Consider the following 25,102-nt stretch of genomic DNA (forward strand, 5'->3'; position numbering starts at 1 on the left):
TAATCTGCAAGTTAGCCCTGTCTTGCCCTAGATACAATGTACAAAGGTTAATATACACTCTAATTTATTAAACTCTCTTCAACAAAATCTAATTAAAACAAAAATCTACGTACCTGATTAAACAAAATCTAATTTTAATTCATTTTTGGAGTACTTCTACGCTCCTAATTAATAATATGCATATTATATGACCACTTATAAATTAGAACTGGAACAAATTATTCAATATGGTTTGCTTTGGGTAATCCTGGGTGTTTATTTGTATAAATATATTTATTTAGATTTTTGATAGTGCTGTCTAATGGTATTAAGGGTAAATGTCCTTATTTTATAATTGAATCACATGATATATTATGAGTAAATCTATCTTCTCTATGTAATTAAAGAAAATAATGAATATCAAAATTAAGGAAATTGCAAAAACAGGATATTTTCATTGTGTTTTGCTCCCTTGAAACAAAAATCATGATTAATAATCCGAAAAAGACTGGCAAATTAATTCACCCATTAATTAGGCAATTTTAAAATTTATCTACCAAAATTTGAAAAAGGTAAAATTATTTAACATAACCGACGATGAATGGCTATATGTATTTGGTATGGGTAATCTCTTTCAAATGACAAGAATAAATGGGGTTTTATTTTATCAAATCAATATACATATATATAATGATTGATCATAACAATTGATAATTATAAGACTAATTAAGAACTTTAAAAAATTGTGATACATATATCAGTTTTACTGTATAATTTTACTTTCTAGATGATTTTATGTACCAGACGGCTTAACAAGCACGTGGACACTCAATAGCTATCATCTAATTAATACAACATCAACTCAAGAAAATTTTGTGAGGAACTTCAAAAGCTAAGTACAATAACTAATATACTAATAGACTATTAGGTTTTTTTTTTTTAATTAATTATTATGTTTAATTAAGGGGTTGAAGTTATCATTGTCAACTAAATACGCCTCCAAACAATTTTTTTATATTCTTTTTTTTTTTTCGTGTATCTGATCACATGATACAAGAAAAGGTAAGACCTTTTCCATTTCTTTGAGTTGTGATATTATAATTATAATTAAGCTATGCGTTCAATATCATAATTGCTTGCGTGCTTTGCTCTAGAGGATATAAAATGATAGCTAGTCAAATGCAGATATGAAGGGATATGCCTCCCAGACATCTGCATCATCATTTTCCACTAACGGTTTTCTTTCCTCTTCATCATTTTTCAACATAATTATTAGCAGCTGGTCATTATGCGATTAATTGTTTTTATTAGTTTTATGTTCCAAACAACTGGAAGGTCATTTTTTCTAAATGTGTGCTTATAATATGATATGCAATGGTCATAGGCTATAAAGCTTCTAGTGCCACGAAGAAATTCAATCAATAATTTTTCTGATCCTATCGCCGATCAAAGATTTGGAGTTTATATAGGCTTATTGATTAGGTTGACTTAATTAATGGATCACCTAGATCATCACCATGTTTTTTTAATTAATGTTGTAGCGGTTAATACTTTTAAACAATGCATTTGTTTTCTATTTATTATTGATAATTGAAGTTCAAATCCTGAAATCACACCTAGTCAAATTTCTTTTTTTTTTTATTTTTATTTTTACCAAAAAATATTTATATATATAAACAAGTTATTTTCCTTTTTCACATATTGTAAATTATATATATATATATATATATATATATATATATATATATATATATATATATATATATATATCATATTCGAAAACTAACATATGATACTTATTATAATAATAATATTTTTATTATTTTAGAAAGACAATTACATGTTAATTTTCTAATATATAAAAATCATAAATTCATATTTGAATAGTCCATTTCATTAAAGAATCTTTAATATAAAAAAAAATGCTCTTATCGCCAATTAAGGATAATTTGATTGATTTTTTTCTACTGCCTTATTCCTAAACATCTTCATGAATTTTTAATAGGTGTAAGAAAAATTAATTTTTTTTATTAATTAGTCTCAAAATTTTCTATTAGCACCTCCAAATATTTATAAACAATCTTAAATAAGTGTAGTGAATTTTAATTTTTTGTTAGTTGGCCCTTCAAAATTTCTGTTATTCCCTAATAATTTATCATTTATTTATTATGATTTAGCTTCAAGCATCAAAATTACTTTGTTGTCATTAAATAAGTACAAAAATTCAATTAAAAATTAATTATTCAAACATTTTATATTTATAAATTATTTTTTGTTATTTAAAATAAAATACAAGTCAATATAATAATAATTTTTTGTCATACGATATTAAATTACATGAAATTCTTTTTATTTATATTTTTGTTCTTCCTCCCCTTCCATGGATATAATATAAAATTTTTTTTTTTATCTTATCTCTCATTTAGCTTTTTTTATCTTATATATTAGTCAAATTTAAAAATTATTTTGTTTATATATGTACAAGTAGACAAAACTAATAATATTAACTCTTATTTAAATTTTAGATCGATTACAATGAATATACATTTATTTCTGTCTCATATATTTGCTTTATCGTTTGCTAATCTATAAATTTTTTTATATCTCTTTAATGTTAATGACTATATTTTTTTTTATTATTATTATGTTATTTTTCCATATATTCTAGCCATTTACTTTTTATATTTATTTTTTAATTTTTAGATCTATAAATTTTATGCAAAGATTTAGTATAATAATTTGATATCGAATAATTTTTTTATAATTTTATTAATACTATTTAATTCATAATTGTTCTTCTATTAATAATAAATCATATTTATTATTTATTACAAATAAAAAATATTATAAATATATTTTTATTAATATTTAGTAATAATATAAAATATATATTATATTTTCTTAGTTAATTCTACTGAATATTTTTTATTTTAATTAAATTAATTTTTTTTCTTAATTTTAGTTTAATTTTATTAACATTCTAAAATCAATAAATAAAAATTTGGTTACTAAAATTTTACTCCAGTCAATCAAATACACATATTATTTGGCCCCCAGAAAAAAGAAAATTACGATCCCAGCATGGGTTAAATATTTCAAAAGTTGATTACAATGTTATAGATTTGCAAGTGGAAATTTTATATTATCCCAAACATTTGATCCCAGTAATAATGGGAATGCAATTTGCAAAGCCATGTGAACTGATCGCTTAATGACAAAGGTAATTTAGACATCTATCTAAGCTTCACGTACGATATCTTATTTTTTATTAAAAAAATAATTCACATGGCTTTCCGTGTTGTCTTATTCTCTGGAATTTAATTAAACGGAAAATGCTGTGTTGCATGAGTTAGGTTTGTTTCACAACATTAGTTCTCCTAGTTTTATTTTTAATGAATTATAAATTATAATTTCTCATATATTACTCACTCTATTTATTTTTATTTATTATTTCAAAAAAAAAAATCTTTCTTCTTCCAAAAAACACCCTTTCCACTTCAATCTCTAATCTCCAATTTTTTTAAAGCAATTATGGTTCATTTATACTTATACGACAATCCAAAATTTTTACTTGAATTAATTTCCAGTAGATTGAAATCATTTCTTAATTTTTACTTTTTTATTTTGTGTTAAATTATTATTTTTTTAATTCTAATTATATACTCTTATTTTTATTTGTTAATATTTAAAATAAGATTTTAGTTATATAAATAAATTTATGTTTTTAAATAAGTTATATAATTATAAGTTTGATGAATTATTCCATAATTAAATAAATTTTTTAATTTTTAATTATTTTTCTTTCTCTTTATCATGTTTTAGTCCTGAAAAGATTTTTCTAGCTCCTTTAGTCCCTGATTGGCAAGGATGAATAGTGGTCACCATGATTGATTTCTTGATATCAAGAATGTTGATAGGCTGAATTAAGCAAAAAAAAGCATGGAATCTTTGCCATTTTTTCTTTAATTCTTTTATAATTTTGCCTTTAGCATGTGATAACACAATTCTCATTGCCATGGTTGTCAGTCACGGACTACACAATCATAGTGATTGTAATTGACTTTATATATGGAATATTGAAATGCCATGGCCCTCTTGTCATAATAAAATAATAATAATAATAATAGTTATTTTTTTTTTTAATGTTTAACCCACGTATTGCTACTTTACCAACCCTAGAAATAATCAACATTTTAGAATTTGATGGAGATGGGTTTCTTATCTGCCTTCCACTTTGCCCACCTCATTCCTCGTTATAATCTGTAGACCCATTGAGAGTTACTATTTATTTATTTTTTTTTTAATCTCATTATCAATAGTTCAAAGTTCCAATACATTAAGCGCCGAGGCAATTAAGTCCTTTTAATTGAATTCCATATGAAATTTGAATTTTATTGTAATTTTTTAGAAGCTATTTGAAATTGAGATTTGTGATTGAAAATTATTTTTAAATGATAATATAAATCTTAGTTTATTTAAGATTATATATAGTTATTTAAATTTTAATATATTATATCAAATTAATAAATGAATATTAAATATACTCAAGCCAACTGAGTGACTATTTACTATTTAGATATATACCAACCCGACATCATTCCATTCAAGGGATGAAGTTTTTGAATGGTCGGTTTAATTAATGAATCAGTGATTAAATTAAAATTAATTTAAATGGAGGTAATAAAAAGTAATAATGAAATGAATTTCCCATTATTTATTATTTCATGTTTTTATTCCGTCAGTTGCTTATGTTCCACAATACAAAATATAAACATTTACTCTTATTTTGCTCGCAAATAAAAAGAGAGAGATTTACCCTATTTTGCCTAGGGTCTGAAGGGATGCGGCCTCAATACAACCACGGTTTTCAGTGAGAAAATTTCTTATCTACACAAACCTGTTTGTAATCTTAGATCAAGGTATATAAATACTCAATAAATAAAAACAAAATTATATACTTTTTCTTATATGAGATTTATCATAAAATGACAATTGATGATTGATTGGATTTAAGAATTATTCCTAAAATGATATAAAGTCTGATAATTTCGTAATTTTTATAAAATAATTATTATGAAAATAGAAAAAAATTATTTATGTATGAAAATTATGGAATACACTCATTGCAATATACAATCACACAGCACTACTTACAGTTCTACCAGCAAGAAATTTCAAGGGAATTAAAGACTAATTTTATTAAGAAAAGAAATCAAATTTCATTGATTGTACCATAAAATTGCTTAAACATTATTATGGGAAACTATACTTATTTAGCTGAGACGCCCAAGAAACAAACGCTTTCAAACTTTTTTTTTTTTAAGCACAAACGCTTTCAAACTTACTACATCACTGACACAAATTAATTTAAACAGTAATTTGGTACCTCAAGAAAGACTTATAAAATCCATAGAAACTAGCTCGGCAGAAAGAAATCTGTCTTTAGGAGCATTGGAAACCAGAGGGAACCTTCTTGCTACAGACATTGAGAAGCAAGCTCAGTGAAAGTGGAATGTTAAGGTTGATGCCCAAGACGTTTGCTTTGATGGCTGTGCAGAGGCAAACGGCAGCCTCAAGATCGACAAGGCCTTGGATGAGAGAGCAACAAGGTTCCACTGGAGGTTTTCCAATGGTGAGATTGAGCAATGAACGCAGCACATTGGCACATACGCCTAATTTAAGTGCATCCCTAGGACATTTTCCATTGGAAGGTGATGGAGTTGGTTTTGGCTTAGGAGAAGGGCAGCCCCCACCACATGCAGAGACTAGGGAAAAGAAGAGAAGGTTGAGTACCAAAAAGAGAGCAAGTGAGGCTGTGCTTTTGGAAGCCATTTCTCAATACCAATCGCTTTATATATGCTAGTGATTACAGTGACCAGCTATAAGCTACAGTAGAGAGTATTGTGATGAGTGGAGGGATATGCAGTGAAGGATGGGTTTATATAGGGCTCTTGGAGGAGAGTCTTCAGACTTGCGCTGATGTTAACACGAAATAATTGAGAGAAAATATTACAAAAAAGCCATGCACCTACGTGTACACTTGGGATTTTAGCTGGCAGTAGACAGGGAGCTTTGTGCAACTTCATTTTGGATGCTTCTGTAGTGGGTTTCCTCTGCCGTAGCATGTAAATCCTCATATATGGGTCTGTCTAGTTAGCAAAATTTTGGCTTGCACTGTATTGATTCTACTGATCCTGTGCATCCACATAATTAATTAGGATCACGAGATATGGTTTTCCTTCGCTGCTTTATTTCTTCAGGTTGTTGTTATTTCGGGTCTGCTGAATTACTTTGATGGTTTTGTTGCTGCTGCTCTTTGATTTACCCTCGTCTTGAATTATACAGCTCCCTTTTGCCCGCTGCTTTTTCATACTGCTGTCCCTATTGCTAGATTTAATCCTATGGGTCTGCCACTTGTTTTGTGGTGTTTGTATGCAACTGGCCTTGGTTTTGTTCTGAATTTTTTACGTTTTTCCTAAGCAGGTTTTTTCACTTAGCATACTCCACTCTAAGTCCAATTCTAAGAGGAGGCCTCTTAACTAAAATTTAACTCAGAATCTCATGCTAATTTTTTCCAAACCCCTGATTTTTTATAAAATTAATATATATGTTGCTTATAAAAAAAATTAGGATCATAAGCTATAGTTTTTATTCGAATCTCTCATGAAGAGGGAAAGGATCTTTGATCCTTAATCACTTCTACCTAAGTAATTGCCATTGATGGCAATCCCTCGTCACATACTGCTGTGAGGACAAAAGTTACAATTTTTTCACATTGTCCTTAAATTTTCACTCTTTAAGCTTTTTCTTGACTACTAAACCCCACAAGGTTATACTTCATCTTTACTCTTTACTTGATTGATGCCTATCCGTTGATTACTTGGATATTCCAAATCTTTTCCTTGCTTTCCCTGAGAATAGAGATCTTTTTGTGGAACCCCATAGGAGAAAGAGGCCTAGTTAGTTAGTTTTCACTGAATTCCTTGAAGATGTCTCTCTCTACAACAAACAACTTCGACAAGAGTTTTTTGACATGAAGTGTTGTTCTCTAAAAAGGAGTGATATTGAGAAGCATTATCAGCGCATGATCCAGCACTACTATCTTCTCAATGGATTCAATAATATCAATCTTCGTCACACTTATGTTGCGTCTCTCCCAGAGTAACTTTAGCCAGAGTTGCATCGTTCCCTCACTGCCACTTGTAGAGAGCTCAATATAATTTCCATTGGAGAAATTCATCAGATTGTTCTAGCCTGTTTAGAAAAAATATGTGACCAGCAGAAATTATTCCGAGACATTATTGACAACAGCAAAACTCTGAAACATGTTTGTCAAAAATCTCATCTTTCCATTAAATGCAAAAAAAAGAACTATGTTTGTAAGCCCAAAAAGAAGAAGCATCACCATCAATTCTTCTCCTCCAAACCTTCTTCAAAGCAAAGAGGCAAGAAAATTATCAGATATTTCAAAAGACAGAAGTGAGAGAGATATGTTCAAAAGTCTATAGGTGTTATATCGTATATACTTGCTGGGAGATCCATAAGCTTTTTCGTCTTCAACATTTGAGTTCTAGCGTTTTGCTTCTTTGATAGGAAAAAAAATAATAGTAATAATAAAATCAAGAAATGGTCCAATTTAATAATTTTTATACACAAATCCACATTACAATAGGCATTAAATGGTTTTAGTATATAATAATAATAATAATAATAATAATAATAATAATAATAATTTTTTTCAATAAACTATATTTACCTAGCCTGATTTAATTTAGATTGAAAGTATATATTATTCACCTGTTAGACTCGGATTTGAATTTTCACCTCTTCACTCTCTCGCTCAAAAAGAAATATATATATATATATATAAAACTGGCTTTGTCCCATTTTGGGTGATGATTGTTGACTTCTCATCTTGGTGGAAGTTGCTTGCTGGATGGGAATGTCACGGGCAAAACAAGAACCTACCATGGGCTCCACTGAGGCTTATTGAAATGAGATTATGCATTTAGAAGGGAAAAAATCAACCTAAAAACTTGTCATGAATTGTTAAAATTTTCTTGTATTCACATTGTGGAGTTATATATCCCTCTTTACAATTGCCATTGCTTAATTAAGTCAACATCAAATCACGATCACACCTATACATGATTTTGACCTGGATTATTAGTTTAAGCACTGTCCAAACATTTATATTTTATACTGAATTTGTTTGGTTAGACTAATTCTAAGTTGATGCAATTTAGAGATGATTAATTATTAGATACTTCTCCTTGGCATTTGCATGCAAGAAGTTGACTACTGTTATCTTGATGTCTTGCTTCTGCTTTCCTTTGATTGATCTGCAGACACGATTTGCAGAAAATGAAATTAATGAGACCACATAGTCTGTTAGTTTCAATCCAAACTGTCCCAAATGGTAGTTAATGTTAATTGACTCGGTTCTTTTTAAACTTTAAAAGTTCAATCAGATTTTTTGCTATTAGTGAATTTCCATTTTGGATAGGAAAACGTTAAAGGCTGCTGGCTATCGCTGGAAAACTGTAATCTTTTTGGATGTTATGTCTGGCACATTGCCGGTAGCCCGGCTGGCTTAACGACATGGAAGAAAACAAACAGATACGGGATTGCATGAATCAGGAAGAAGATATATGTTTACTCCTGGCAATCGGATGGGACTGATGAGTTGGACTGAATAAATTGGAAATTTGTTAATGAGTCTTAGATTTTATTATTATTATTTTCATCACTTATCATTATTATTATTATTATTATTATTATTATTATTATTATTATTATTTGTTGATTTAAAATTGATTTATGAAAAATTCATCCTCCAGCCCTTGGCAGCTACATTGGGTCCAAAGAACTGGAGCAGCAGACACATGATGAGACCGCAGTTGTGCCTCTGTTTCCCACTAAAATTGTGGGCGCCCATTGACCACACATTTGGTGGCACCCACTCTCTGCTCTATCCTTCTTTTCTTTCATGTTACCATGTAAGCATTATCCCAACCAAAACTGGACCATCCATCATGCATCCACCACACCAAATATTCACATGATCCAATTGGCCAACTTTAAGAAATATATTTTTGTGGGGTACTCAGCTGGATCTTTTGCATCCCTCTAAAAACTTAAGCATATATATAAGTCAGTTGTTTCAAGACTTGAATTTATGTACTCTTCATGTGTTGTCCCAAAATAGTCCAAGAGGGGGGTGAATTGGACTTTAACAATTTTTCGGCTCTTGCTTGTAACCTAATGAAAAATTGTGGCTTTATTCAACTAGGTGTTTCTCTATGTAAAATAAAAGTAATATGTGCTTCAACAATGTGTTCCTAAGTTTCAATTCAAGCCTCAATCAATTAATATGGCAATATCTAACAAAGCATTTATCATACAATATACAACCAATTTCTCAAGTCACTCAAAATGTCAACAAATTTATCAACTCAATCTATTTAACCAACATTCAATATCATGTATATGAGGAAAATTTAAAATTGCACAAAAGTAAGGAAGTAAGGGTTAGAGAAATCAAACACAAGGATTTTTATAGTGGTTCGGCTTAACTAGCCTACATCCACTCTCTCAAAGAACCCTCTTTGAGTCTTCTTTCCACTATTTGCTCTTTTGAAGGCAAGAGACCAAAAGCCCTTTACAATTTCTCAACACCAAGCTTTTACACCAAGGTAGCTTGAAACCTTCTCAAGTGCAATCACAAGCACTAACTCTCCCAAGCTTCAATAGGTGCTTGTACAACCTCTCTTGAATGTAATTCAATGTTTCAACACTCACTCTTACACAATACAAATCAAACTATAAAGAAGAGATGAGTTGATTTGCCAATGGTAGCTCAAAATCTTTAAAGCTCTTGAATGAAAGCAATAAATGAAAAATCAATGTTGGAGTTCAAATGTAAGCTTTCATTAAGTGTAAATGAAGTGAAGAATGTGTATTTATAGTCCCAAATCATTTTAGACCGTTTGAAACCCTTTTGGAACGTTATACACACTGCCCAAGACAAAATAGCCGTTATTTTGTCCTTTTGTGCAGTTGAGCAGCTACGATAAATTAGCAAACTAATAAAATTTTAGGAGCGATCAAGAACTGGTTAGTAAACTAACTTTTTAGCAAACTCATTAGCAAACTAAAAATTTAGCAAACCGCTTAGCAAACTAAGTCAACAATGCATGTCTCAACTTGCAATGCAAAATGATTTTGACCTTTAAAAATATTTCAATAGTTGTGTTCAAGGTCATGATGAGAAAAGTAATCGAAAATAAATTTTCATTTTTGAGCTCCATATGACTAAATTCTCATCCATTCTTTTTCACACAAGACCTAAGACTCTAACACTATGCTTTTCATACCTTTGCTTTGAGTCTTGATTTCCATAGCCTTTTTCTCATTTTGGATTTGTCTTGAAATACCTTTGAGTATCCTTTCTCCTTAGATACAACTTCAAAGGTTCTTTATGCATAAGACAAAGAATCTACACATCACTTTAAGGTTAGGTTAGATAGATTCTCTTTGAGTTTTGTTATCATCAAAATCAATGCTCATTTTGAGCTACACGGGGTCAACAATCTCCCCCTTTTTGATGATGACAAAACTCAACTGAATCAACAGTCAAAAATAAAAGTGTGTGAGAATTTATGTGAGTATGTAAATCCAAGTATAGTATACCGAAAATGCTCCCCCTAAATATATGCACATAATATCCAAGAAATCCATTTTCTGTACATAAGCTCCCCCTGAATTTATGCTATAAAACATATTCACACTTCACAAGTATCAATCACAAATATAAGCATATATCCAGCAACACAAGTATCATCACATATATATATATATCACCACACTTCACAAATATATATATATCAACACATTTCCATATTTTCATGGTCATCAACACATATTCACATATTCACATATCCATAACCATTCTCCCCCTTTTTGTCATCAATCAAAAAGGAAACAGGAGAAAGTACCCAAAAAGAATCATGTGAGCCAGAATATAAATGCAGTAAGATAGACAGTAGCAAACTAAAAACCAATAGCAGCAAACAGACTAGTAAACTAAATATGCAATCAGTAAACTAAAAATCCGGATGAGATGCTATTTAAGTCTGTTACTCCTGCGAGTGGATTTTGAAGGCACCATTTTCTTCCTAGGCAGTTTAATAACAGGGCCGGAGGTGCTTGGTCAGCCACTTGACCATCTTTGTCGGCCTCATCATCTTCAGAAGGTGGTTGAAGAGCAAAGAGGGTGCAGTATGGATTTGACACTATTGACTTGTACATTTTCTTACCTTTCTTTGCTGCAGGGGCAGCAACTGCAGATAGCTGAGTTTGAGCACTAGCTTGGTGATCTTTTAAAGAAGGTTCCTGGTGTTGCGTAGGAGCAGCAGCTGGCTCAACTGGTGGAGCAGGAGGAGGTTCAACAACTTGTTCAGATTCTAGAACCTTTTCACCTTCCTTTGGTAACTCACTTTCAGCTTCTACAACCTTGTTACCATCAAGTTCAGTAGGTACATTAGCTGTAGGACCAATTTCAGGTTCAAGAACCTGGTCACTAACATGCTCATCATGGGTATCCACTACCGGTTCAAGTTCAGCTTCAGCAGCTTGACCACTTTCACATGCCATATCAGCAGGAGACTCTTCAACTTTGTTGCTTTCTTCCTTATCAGCAGAAACCTGAGTAGCAGCCTCAACTTTAGTTGGAACTCCAATTTCCTTGGCTCTTTGAAGAGCCATAATCAACTTCTTTAACTCCTCATTTTGAGTGAGCAGGTGACTCACTTTATAGTCAACCACATCCACAAATTTTCTGAGAATGTCAAGGGACTGATTTGTTGAACTAAAATGTTCATTAACAGTAGCTTTTATCCCTTGTATTTCATTCAAAACTTCACTAGCAGAACCAGAATCAACTTTAGCAGAGGAGGAACCACCCTTTTCAAATCTTGTTTTTCTCCTATCAGTTTCTGAATGTATTTCTCTAAGCACTATCAAGTCAGCCCTAGAGCTTTCCTTAGTGACATTCACCTTTAGCTCTTTAAACACAGCAGTTAACAAATGTGCATAAGGCAGTTTTCCAATCCCATAGGCTTTGCACATGTTTTTGAAAATTAAGTAGGCTAAATTCAACCTAACTTTATTCACAATGTGCCACATAATACACATGTCCAAGTGACTCAAATAGCCATAACTGCCAGATTTCGGACAGAACACATAGTTCACCATACTGTGAATAATTTTGATATGCTGGAGGGCTTTGGTACTGGTGGATTTCTCATTTTTGGCAGTGTTAACAGGGAACACCTCATTTTCAAACTCAATCAGATTGAACCCTGCCACCCTAGCAACATCCTTATGTGAGGAAATTTTATTTCCATCATTGGGCAATTTCAAAGCAGTGGCTATCAGTTCAACAGAAACACTATAAGTAGTTGTATTCAAAATCACTTCAAATCGATCCTCATCATCAACAGTTCTCATGGTTCTATAAAATTCTTGTACAAGCCTAGGGTAGTACTCATTTGCACATTCACAGACACCCAACCAGCCTTGAAACTCAAAAAGCTCTTTAAAGTGAAAGTGTACCTGATTAAAGTTCTCCCATTTGATGAATTTGCAATCCAACAGTGCTTTATCCACTGAACCCGAAAGTTTTTCGATACCCATTTTCTTTTTAGCATCTGTCCCTTGCTTCTGTACCGTCTTTTTCTTTTCTGGCGTCGATTTAGGGGATTCGACACCCTTGGACGAGTGAGAAGACTCACTAACTGATTTTGATTTCGGCACATGTTGCTTTCCTTTCATTTTCTTCTGCAATGCCGCGACAGGAACATCGTCGGAGGCTGACGAGGAAGATGAAGCAGCGGCAACAACAGGGGATTTTCATTTGGTGCGAGCCATTGAGACAAAATAAAATCGGGTAATGGTAGTTCGGTGGGTGAAGAGAGAAAGAGAAAAAGAAAATTGAGATTTTTGGTGAGTTAGGGTATGCTTTGCCTGAAAGAGGTATTGGGTATGGTTTTGGGGATGTCGGAAATCGAAACAGAGAGAGAGAGAGAGAAAGCGTGGGAGGTTTCGTGTGGCAGAGGGTTTAAGTCCTCTTGAGTCCCGCGCTTTTCATTTTCACTGTACTTTCAACTGAACCTGTTTTTCCCTTTTCTTTCCCCCTTTTTATTTTATTTTATTTTGCATTTCAAGCAAGTCTACCTATACCTATAAACACACAAGCACATTTCTACATGTCTGACACATTACTGAGAGTATGATATCAAATGTGGAAAGATAAATGCATTGGTGAACACGTAGAAAACTTCAAGAACAATCACCTTTTGGTTTGAAATTTGAACAGTACATGATATAGCAAACTAATTTTAGCCACGCAATATTAGTATACAACTTAGTAAACTAATTTCACGAGTACACAAACAGGTTAGCTAATATGCTTTAAGGATTTTTCAGCAAACTAATATCACAGCAGATCAATTACACACTCAATAAAATGTAGATACATGAAGTTATTATGACTTAGATTTCAAGCAAGTGATTCACACATACCAATTTCCCTTCTAATTCTACAAAAGGTTTCTTCATTAAGAGGCTTTGTAAAAATGTCAGCAAGTTGATTTTCAGAGGCAACAAACTCTATTTTGATATTTCCATTTTGAACATGATCTCTAATAAAATGATGTCTAATCTCAATATGTTTAGTTCTTGAATGTTGGACTGGATTTTTGACCAAGTTTATGGCACTAGTGTTGTCACACCTAATTGGGACAAGATTATATTTTAAACCAAAATCTTCCAATTGTTGTTTCATCCATAAAATTTGAGCAACACAACTACCAGACTATATATTACGCTCACCATTTGTAGATAAAGCTATCAAGTTTGTTTCTTCTTGTGCCAAGAAACTAGTGCAAGACCAAGAAATTGACAAGTACCTGAAGTACTTTTTCTATCCAGTCTACTTCCAGCAAAATCAGAGTCACTATAGCCAACAAGATTAAATGATTCACACTTTGGATACCATAAACCAATTGATTGTGAGCCAATGAGATACTTAAAAATCCTTTTAACTGCACTTAGATGAGATTCTTTTGGACATGATTGAAATCTTGCACACAAGCAAACACTAAAGTGTATGTCTGGCCTAGATGCAGTAAGATACAAAAGAGAGCCGATCATACCTCTATAAAGCTTGGTATCTACTTCTTTACCTTTTTCATCACTATCTATTTTAATTGTTGAACTCATAGGAGTGCCCATGCTCTTCAAATATTCCATTTTAAATTTCTTTAGCATATCCTTGATGTACTTTGATTGATTTATGAAGATGCCATCATTCATTTGCTTAATTTGAAGTCCAAGGAAGAATGTGAGCTCACCCATCATGCTCATTTCAAATTCATTCTGCATAATCTTAGAAAATTTCTTGCAAAGAGATTCGTTAGTAGCACCAAAAATTATATCATCAACATAAATTTGCACAATGAGCATATCATTATGATGCTTCTTAACAAAAAGTGTTGTATCCACTTTGCCTCTTTGAAAATCATTTTGTAAAAGAAATTTACTAAGCCTTTCATACCATGCTCTAGGAGCTTGCTTTAAACCATATAAAGCTTTAGTAAGTTTATAAACATGATTTGGATGCTCATGATTTTCAAAGCCTGGAGGTTGTGCAACATACACTTTTTCATCAATATAACCATTTAAAAATGCACTCTTGACATCCATTTGATAAAGCATAAAATCCTTGTAACATGCAAAGGCACACAACATTCTAATAGCTTCAATTCTAGCAACCGGAGCAAAGGTTTCATCAAAATCAATCCCTTCCTCTTGGTTGTAGCCTTGAGCCACTAGTCTAGCTTTGTTCCTAACAACATTGCCTTTTTCATCCATTTTGTTTCTAAAAACCCATTTAGTACCAATAATTGAATGATCTTTTGGTTTAGGCACTAAATTCCAAACTTTATTTCTCTCAAATTGATTTAGTTCTTCTTGCATAGCAAGAATCCAACTTTCATCATTTTGAGCATCTTCAAAACATTTAGGTTCAATTTGTGAAACAAAAGCAACATTACCAAAATATCTTCTCAATTGAGCTCTAGTCATCATCCTTTGAGATGGATCATCAATAATGTCTTCTTGGGGATGATTTCTATGGAATCTCCATTCTTTAGGCAAATCTTCATGTTGAGGCTCATTTACTTGTAATTCTTCCAAATTTGGCATTTCTTCATTAATTTGATCTCCATTGGCATTATGGACATCTATTGTAGTTTCTCCTTGAGTTTCCTCATCTTTGTCATCAACTTGTTCCATTTCTTGACTTGATATTGAATTTTCTTTTCCAAAAATCTGCTCATTATTATCATCACAAGCATTTTTCCTTCTAATAGAAGGGTTAGTCTCATCAAACAAAACATGAATAGTTTCCTCAATAACCAAAGTTCTTCTATTGAACACTCTATAGGCTTTACTCTTTGTTGAATACCCAAGAAAGATTCCTTCATCGGATTTAGCATCAAATTTCTTTAAGTTATCCTTCTTGTTATTTAAAATATAGCACTTACAACCAAATGCTTTGAAATATGAGATATTTGGTTTCCTTCCTTTCCATAGCTCATAAGGGGTCTTTTTCAAAATTGGTCTGATCAAAACTCTATTCAACACATAGCAAGATGTATTAACAGCTTCAGCCCAAAAGTATTTTGGCAAATTATTTTCACTCAACATAGTTCTAGTCATTTCTTGCAAAGTCTTATTTTTCCTTTCCACTACCCCATTTTGTTGTGGTGTTCTAGGAGCTGAAAAATTATGATTAATTCCATGTTTATCACAATATTTCTCAAACAAATGATTTTCAAATTCAATTCCATGGTCACTTCTTATAGATGAGATGCAAAAGCCTTTTTCATTTTGAACCATTTTACTAAAAGAGGTGAATTTTTCAAAAGTTTCATCTTTATGAGCAAGGAAAAATGTCCATGTATATCTTGAATAGTCATCAACAATAACTAAAGCATATGACTTTCCACCAAGACTAGTAGGAGTTACGGGTCCAAATAAATCAAGATGAAGCAATTCTAATGGCCTAGTGGTAGACACAATATTTTTAGATTTAAAAGATGCTCTAGTATGCTTTCCTAGTGCACAAGCTCTACATTGAAATTCATTTTCATACTTAATCTTAGGAAGACCATTAACAAGTTCTTTCTTAGACAATTTTGAGAGTGTATGCATGCTTGCATGACCTAGTCTTCTATGCCACAAGTAACTAGAGTTATCAAGAGATACTAGACATGTACCATAATTAGTTTCAAAATTATTCATGTCAAGCAAGTAAACATTATTGGATCTATTTGCAATGAACAATGTATCATTATCTAAGTTATTAATTGTACATAGAGAAGAAGTAAACTTTACCTCAAAACCTTTATCACAGAGTTGGCTTACACTTAGCAAGTTGTATTTCAAACCTTCAACAAGTGAAACATCTTCAATACAAGGTTTGGTTCCTATTGTGCCATTTCCAATTATTTTTCCTTTCCCTTTATCTCCAAATTTTACATATCCTCCATCTTTCATTGTGATTTTTGAAAACTTGCCCTTTTCACCAGTCATGTGCTTTGAACAACCACTATCTATGTACCATTTATCACTTTCCTTCATCCCTTTGCAACAAACCTGAAATTTAATCATTTAGCTTTAGGTACCCAAGCAACTTTGGGTCCTTGGGGGTTAGTGACCTTAGGTAAGGTTCCCTTTGGTACCCATACCTTCTTTACCTTAAAATGACCTTTCCTAAGTGCACAAGAGCTAATCATATGACCTCTTTTGTTGCAATAATAACATGTAACATTAGACAAGGAAGATGTAGATGCTTTAATGAAATGATTCTTGTACTTGTCATAGTTCATGAAACCATCAAAGCCAATTCCATATTTCTCATTTGAAATTCTTTGGTTTCCAAGAAGTACATCTAGAGTTTCTTTTCCTTTTGTAAATTTTGCCAAATCATTTGTCAAAGACTCTACTTTAGTTTCAAGAACTTTATTTTTCTCAATGAGCATTTCACAAGTATCTTTTGAGATTTTCAACTCTAAATCTAGTTCTTTAAACATGGCAATTTGTCCTTTGTAAAATTCATTTTCTTTATACACATTGGACATGGCAATATTTTGTGATCTCAATGATTCAATCTCTAAATTCATTTTAGTGCACTTTCTTTTGTAATTTCTATACTCATCATATACTCTAGCAAATGCAAGTTCAAGTTCTTCTACATTAGGAGATTCATAAGAGTTTACCTCATTGTCACTTTCTTCTTCCTTTTGTGAACTTTCGACTTTCTCTTCAAGTGCCATCATACAAAGGAGAGCAGCCTCTTTGTCACTTGATTCATCATTTGAAGATTCTTCACTGTTGCTCCATACTACTTTCATAGCTTTCTTGCTCCTATCTTCTTTTCCTTTCTTCTTTTTGAGTAGTGGACATTTGGGCTTGATATGTCCAGGTTTGTGACACTCATAACATACAATTTCTTCTTTTGAATCTTTGAAATGTTTATCCTTGGGAGTTTACTTTTTCAAGAATTTTTTGTATTTGCTTCCTCCCTTCTTGAAAGCTCTTTTAAATTTTCTTGCAAGCACAGCCATTTCATCTTCATCATCACTTGAAACACTTGAGTTGTCACTTGAGTCAACTTTGAATGCAACACCTTTCTTCTTATCTTCATCCTTGTTTGACTTGAGAGCAATGCTTTTCTTTTTCTTTTGCTCATTTTCAACTTCATCTTTTTTGTATACCATCTCATGTGCAATAAGAGAGCCAATGAGTTCATCATAGGTGAAAGTTTTAAAATCCTTGGTATCTTGGATAACTGTAGTCTTTGCTTCCCAAGATTTTGGAAGTGATCTAAGAATTTTCTTCACAAGTTCAGCTTCCTCAAATCTTTTACCAAGTGCTTTGAGAAGATTCACAAGATCAGTAAACCTTGTACTCATATCCGCAATTGATTCTCCTGGCCTCATTTCAAGCAGCTCATAATCTCGAATAAGAAGGTTTGCTTTGGACTCTTTAACAACATCAGTTCCTTCATAAGTCACTTCAAGCTTATCCCAAATTTCCTTAGCAGATTGACATCCTGAAACACGATTGTATTCATTAAGGTCAAGTGAGCAATGCAAAATATTAATAGCTTTAGCATTTATAGAAATTTTCTTCCAATCATTGTCATCATATTCATCTTCATGTTTTGGAACCTTTGTAGTTCCTGGACCATTCTTTTGAGGAACATGTGGACCATTTTTAATAATTCTCCATGCATCAATATCTACAGATTGTATGAAGTTTCTCATTCTTACTTTCCAAAATGAATAATTAGTGCCATTAAAGAGTGGTGGTCTAGTGATTGAGTAGCCTTCAACTAATGGTGCGGGTATACCGGCAGAATTACTAGATGAACTAGCCATTGTGGATCACTCTAAGGTTGTAAGACCCTAAGCAAGAGAGTCAAGCTCTGATACCAATTTGTTGTCCCAAAATAGTCCAAGAGGGGGGTGAATTGGACTTTAACAATTTTTCGGCCCTTGCTTGTAGCCTAATGAAAAATTGTGGCTTTGTTCAACTAGGTGTTTCTCTATGTAAAATAAAAGTAATATGTGCTTCAACAATGTGTTCCTAAGTTTCAATTCAAGCCTCAATCAATTAATATGGCAATATCTAACAAAGCATTTATCATACAATATACAACCAATTTCTCAAGTCACTCAAAATGTCAACAAATTTATCAACTCAATCTATTTAACCAACATTCAATATCATGTATATGAGGAAAATTTAAAATTGCACAAAAGTAAGGAAGTAAGGGTTAGAGAAATCAAACACAAGGATTTTTATAGTGGTTCGGCTTAACTAGCCTACATCCACTCTCTCAAAGAACCCTCTTTGAGTCTTCTTTCCACTATTTGCTCTTTTGAAGGCAAGAGACCAAAAGCCCTTTACAATTTCTCAACACCAAGCTTTTACACCAAGGTAGCTTGAAACCTTCTCAAGTGCAATCACAAGCACTAACTCTCCCAAGTTTCAATATGTGCTTGTACAACCTCTCTTGAATGTAATTCAATGTTTCAACACTCACTCTTACACAATACAAATCAAACTATAAAGAAGAGATGAGTTGATTTGCCAATGGTAGCTCAAAATCTTTAAAACTCTTGAATGAAAGCAATAAATGAAAAATCAATGTTGGAGTTCAAATGTAAGCTTTCATTAAGTGTAAATGAAGTGAAGAATGTGTATTTATAGTCCCAAATCATTTTAGACCGTTTGAAACCCTTTTGGAACGTTATACACACTGCCCAAGACAAAATAGCCGTTATTTTGTCCTTTTGTGCAGTTGAGCATTTCGATAAATTAGCAAACTAATAAAATTTTAGGAGCGATCAAGAACTGGTTAGTAAACTAACTTTTTTAGCAAACTCATTAGCAAACTAAAAAATTTAGCAAACCAGTTAGCAAACTAAGTCAACAGCTGCATGTCTCAACTTGCAATGCAAAATGATTTTGACCTTTAAAAAATATTTCAATAGTTGTGTTCAAGGTCATGATGAGAAAAAGTAATCAGAAAATAAATTTTCATTTTTGAGCTCCATATGACTAAATTCTCATCCATTCTTTTTCACACAAGACCTAAGACTCTAACACTATGTTTTCATACCTTTGCTTTGAGTCTTGATTTTCATAGCTTTTTTCTCATTTTGGATTTGTCTTGAAATACCTTTGAGTATCCTTTCTCCTTAGATACAACTTCAAAGGTTCTTTATGCATAAGACAAAGAATCTACACATCACTTTAAGGTTAGGTTAGATAGATTCTCTTTGAGTTTTGTTATCATCAAAATCAATACTCATTTTGAGCTACACGGGGTCAACATCATGAAATAAAAGCGTGTTAATAACGTTTTATTATTAATAAATTTGAAAGAGTTGCAAAATGCCTTGTGATTTTCTATTTCTTTCTGAAATAAGTTCAGACCGACGGGAACCTTAACCTATCCGATTTTGAAATACCATCGAGATCTAACTACTATCACTATCTTTAATCAGCAAACTAATCAAAACGACTTCTACCTATTACCAAGAATCCAGGAAACACGACACACAACGGTTGGGAGTATATTCTCTAGCTTCACATGCACAGATATGATGATCATGGAGACAAAATTTACTATTAATTAAGATGTAAGACTATGCGGTTATTCTTATTAATTTTATATGTTTAATGGCATAAATATGATTTACTTACAATATAATTTCAAAAAAAAAAAAGATTTACTTACAATATATAAGTTTTTTAATATCAATCCAGAAATCATATTAAATCAAATCATACCGATTACCTTGATAAAAAAAAAGAAAAAAATCATAGAGATTACCGCATCCATAATAAAAAAAAGGAGGCCTGAAACTTACACCTAATGATTAGACTTGAATTGCAGCCAATAAGTGAGCGGCAGAGCTCGCTTGCTTTTTAGTGAGCCTTTCATAGCTTGAATTTTTTTTTTTTTTTTGGAGAATTACAATTTAGTGCTGACTATGGCCCATTATTAATGAGTTCCACACATTTTTGAAAATTGATTAAAACATCCCTGCCTTTTGCTGGTGTTAACTCAATGGTCTTTCTGCGAGGAAAAGCTCCATTGGCGCCAGCTGCAAACCGAGATCCCCTTTAAAATTTCCTACTTTCCGTTTTTGGAATTTCAGTATTGTAGATTTGATAAGGGGTTTCTGGTTTGGTACCAGTCAAACAGAAATTTGTGGATGAGAATCTTAAAGCTGAGATCTTTAAGCTAGTTAGGGTTTTCTTCAACGAGAGTCTTCCAACTATTAGAGATGGCAAGTACCCGATCCGACTGAATCCTAATAATACAAATTTGAGTATTATATAATCGAGTTCGAGTTTGAAAAATAATACTCGTGATGGATTCGAATTTTATATGTTGGGTATCCGTTACTCAAATTCATTTACATAAATACTTAATTAAATATAAAATATATATTTTTATAATAATATCTATAAATTTTTATATTTTTATTTTATATAAAATAAAATTTAAATATTTTATAAAATTATTAAAATTTTAAAATATAAATTATTAATTAAAATAATTTTTTATATAAAATATTAATTAAAATATATAAAATTAAACGAATTCAAATTTTTTTAAATAATAATAATAAGATTTATAAATTTTTAATAGATTTAAGATGAGTTCAAATTTTAATAATATTAATCAAATTCAAATTCAGTAATTTTTGCGCTATTCTATACCTTACTATCCCTGCCAACTACCATCTTTCCGTATGGGCTCGTGAAATGACCCATCCAATGGGTGCTTTGTGCTTGGCATTTGCTATGGGTTGCAATTGATAGTGCAGAGATTGGGAGAGGAGGTGAGGATTGAAGAAGGGCGGAAGTGTGGGAGGATGGAAATTGAGGTTGAAAGGAATTTGGGTGTTTTGGGGATTATTTCTGAGAATCAAACCTACAATTGAGCGATTCTGCTAAAGATGACAAATAAGCCGAGCAGGGGAGCTCTATTTCTCCTTCACGGAAACAGGACCAACAAGTCTAGGGCTTTCCCTCAATCACCACCGTCTATGCTGCGGAGCTCACTAAGGAGTTTGAGGTGACGATGCTTGTTACTGCCCCAGTTACCGAGAAATGGACATTGGACAATTGGAAAATGAAGAAAGCTTTGCAGCTTCTGGAACACTCGAATACGAATGACCTGGAGTCGGTGTTGAAGACTGCGAAGCATTTCCCCAATAGTTTTTGCAAGGGAAGCCAGAAGTAAAGAGAGGCTCATTGAGGCTACCATGGGTTTTTTTTTTTTTAAGGAATTACAAAGTGGTGATCGTGCAGGTCAATCTAAAACATATCAAAAGGCTAATGTAGAGAAATTTGTTGTTAGATTGTGGAGAGGATGGGTACGAGCGAAGGAAGAATGCAGAGAGGGACTGTGGGGAAGGAGGAGGGTAGTTTTGGATTTTAAAATTTTTCTCTCTCTTTTAACCAATTTTAAAAAATAGATGGAAGGAGAATTGGATTAACAGAGGAAAAAAAAAAAAAAAAAAAGGGGGCGTTTTAATAATTTTTAAAATTCAGGAACCAACTTATTAATAACGGCAATAGATAAAAACGAAATCGTAATACTTCCTTTCCAAAAAAAGTTTTGAGCATCAATTGCTAATTTTTATACAGTATAAATTCATAACAAATTCTTGAGGGTTAGCAATGGAGCATATATATTTCCCTAATAAAGAGGCAATTGCTTTGAGGATGAAAGTTCATTTTTGCCCTTAATTTTTTATTTATGTTTAATTTTATTATTTTTAAATTTTTGACTCAATTAACTAAAATTTTTAAATTCAAGTTCAAATTAAATTCTTAATTAACTCAATTGTTTTAATTATTAATTAATATTAAAAAATATTTTAAAAGTAACTTATACAATACTTCTATAAGAGAGGAGTTAATTTCAACTTAAATAAAAAAATTTAGATAAATTAACCAAAAACTTAAAAATAGACAAAATAGGGTGTGAATAAACAATTAAAGGACAAAAATAAGCTTTTATCCATTGCTTTGATATTCATAAGTATATAGATAAATGGTTTTAACATGGGCTCATAAACCCACAATATAGTTAGTTAGCCCAATTATATTGGGTCACGAAGAAGGTAGGATTGGGATATAGCGAGGTCTTTTTTTTTTTTTTTGTTATCGGATGCCTTCTATATTTGGAGAAATGCTATGGCAATTTTATTTTAAAAATAAAGATAACGAAAGAAAAATTCAATACTTTTGTCCATTATTACCCTCTGAATGATATGAAAGAAACACAATCCTATCATGGAATGGAAAAGGAAAATTACGTACACAGAAAGAAAGTTTACAGAAAAGGAAACTACGGATGAAGAAGTCCTTGGGCTGGTCATTGAGTGAATTTCTAAAAATCAGGCTGGGCTGCAGATCTCTTTAAAACTGGATTGGGTTCGAACAAGAATCTCTTATTTAAGCTCACAGGCTGAGCCAGGTGAACTCCGGATGTGGGAGAGTGTAATCCTAATACATGGATATTTCTTATGCGTTCAAGAAACACATAATGGACTTGTTATCATGGATATTTCTTTCATTGAATTGGAATTGTGCATGGGAAAATTCTTGTTTACAACAAGTATATTGAAACCAAGCCAATAGAGAAAGAGACAAATCATTAAAAGGAAAAATTAGTGTGAATTTAAAATTTAATGGGTAATTTTTCTTGAAGGTAGCCCATATAATCACATTCTCTGTTACTAAAAATAATAATAATAATAATAAAAGAGAGTAAAAAATAGCATGAGTAAGAAAATTTTAAAGGTGTTCTCTGACAAAGATTGAATTTTGATCTCCTTTATTATGAGGCGGTTGGCTAAGCTGCGAATTAATAGCATGAGTGAAAAATATAAATAATAGAGTTTGATCTCTTGAGGAATACGCCCATGTATTTAAGCCTCCTTGAAGGGATTGGGCAACAATAAGCGAGTCATTTTCCATAATAATTTTCTATAGCCCTTTCTGTTTCGCCATTTGTGTGGCTGATGTCAGTAGTAGAGTCAGAAATTATGGCCAATGAATGCTTGGCTAGATTTCAAGTCTTACCGATTGTCTTTATATTAATTTTATTGTAATTTTTTTAAAGAATTTGATAATATGTCTTGATTCTAAATTGAGGGATTCTTTCTTTTTTTTTTTTCTTCGGCGAAAAAAAAAAAAACAAAAAAAAACAAAACTACACTGATCTAACTTGAGCTACACCTCTCATATCAATACTTAATAAAGGAAGAATTGCAGCAGGCGGATCCTTAAGAATGACAGTCTCTAAAGAAAGCGACGAAACCATATCCGCAAGTAAATCGGCACATGAATTGCCCTCCCGATTACTTAAGCCTTTTTTAGTAAAAATTATAATTTTTAATAAAATATAATTATATAAAAACTTAAATTTAATTATTAAACATTGTTTTGAGATAAAATATTAAAATAAAATACATACGTTTATCAATAAAAATCCAAATATTTCAAGATTAGTCATTTACCCCACACATTAAGCTATGGATTGTTCCCTGGCTGATCTACAGGCCAAGGCTTCAAGCACAAGAGGTCATTAAGCCCTGCATGTCTCCGACAATTAGAGGAGGATGAAATATCAAGATTTAATGTAATAATATGTGCTAGATAATAATGCAATATAATGTAATTGAATTTTGTATTAAATTTTAATAAAAAATTAATTGTATTACATTGTATTAGGATCTATGAAATATAATAATGATAGGAGTAGAGTTGTAATTCATGATTTTTTTCATCTATATATTCTCCCTATTTAAGAAAAAAAAAAAAGCATTTGCGAATCTCTCACACACAGACAAAATACTAAACAAATTAATTGCATAATAAATACAATGCAACCGACCATAACTAATACTCAATAAATTCAAGCATAATTAGTTCAAATCAATCACCACATTAAATTTAAGTAATGAATAAGTACAATAAATATAAATAGAGTAAAGATAAAGAAAATTACAAACATATTTGTAGAGATTCAATATTTTCTCGCTTATATCATCTTCTTCGAGTTAACTCCATTATCTATTTTCTTAGATAAAAAGCAAAACTCTTATATAATTATTGAGAACAAATTCATGCTCTTACCATTTCTTTTCACTCAGAGACTATAATCACTGAAACTCACTTTTAATAGTAAGATAAAAATTAATTTATTCAAACTCACTTTTAATCTAAGAACACAAAGAAATTACTGCTAAAAAATTTGATTTTAAAACAATTAAATTATAGCTGAAACAAATTGTTCACATTTAAAAAAAAGTAAATCATTTACTAAGAACCACCTATGTTTTATATATATATATATATATTTCTCTCCGTTTCTTTGTTCCTTTTAAACAAAAAATGGAGAGAATTGTTTATTTTCTTTTTTTTTTTTTAAATTTTCTTTCCCTCTTATTTTCTGTAA

The 25,102-nt window shown here is 31.5% G+C and overlaps 1 protein-coding gene across 1 annotated transcript; it reads right to left on the reverse strand.

Annotated features, from left to right (window-relative positions):
- Positions 1-5,151: 5,151 nt before the first annotated feature.
- Positions 5,152-5,903, reverse strand: LOC110638264 (lipid transfer protein EARLI 1). The gene has a single exon (XM_021788761.2). It carries the CDS (start codon positions 5,809-5,811, stop codon positions 5,422-5,424), a length of 390 nt encoding a protein of 129 aa, XP_021644453.1. The 5' UTR covers positions 5,812-5,903; the 3' UTR covers positions 5,152-5,421.
- Positions 5,904-25,102: the final 19,199 nt, after the last annotated feature.

The sequence above is a fragment of the Hevea brasiliensis genome, chromosome 16, assembly GCF_030052815.1.
Source record: "Hevea brasiliensis isolate MT/VB/25A 57/8 chromosome 16, ASM3005281v1, whole genome shotgun sequence".
NCBI lineage: Eukaryota > Viridiplantae > Streptophyta > Magnoliopsida > Malpighiales > Euphorbiaceae > Hevea > Hevea brasiliensis.

Coding starts and splice junctions, on each gene's coding strand:
- LOC110638264 (XM_021788761.2), bottom strand. CDS start 5,811: ATGGCTTCCAAAAGCACAGCCTCACTTGCTCTCTTTTTGGTACTCAAC.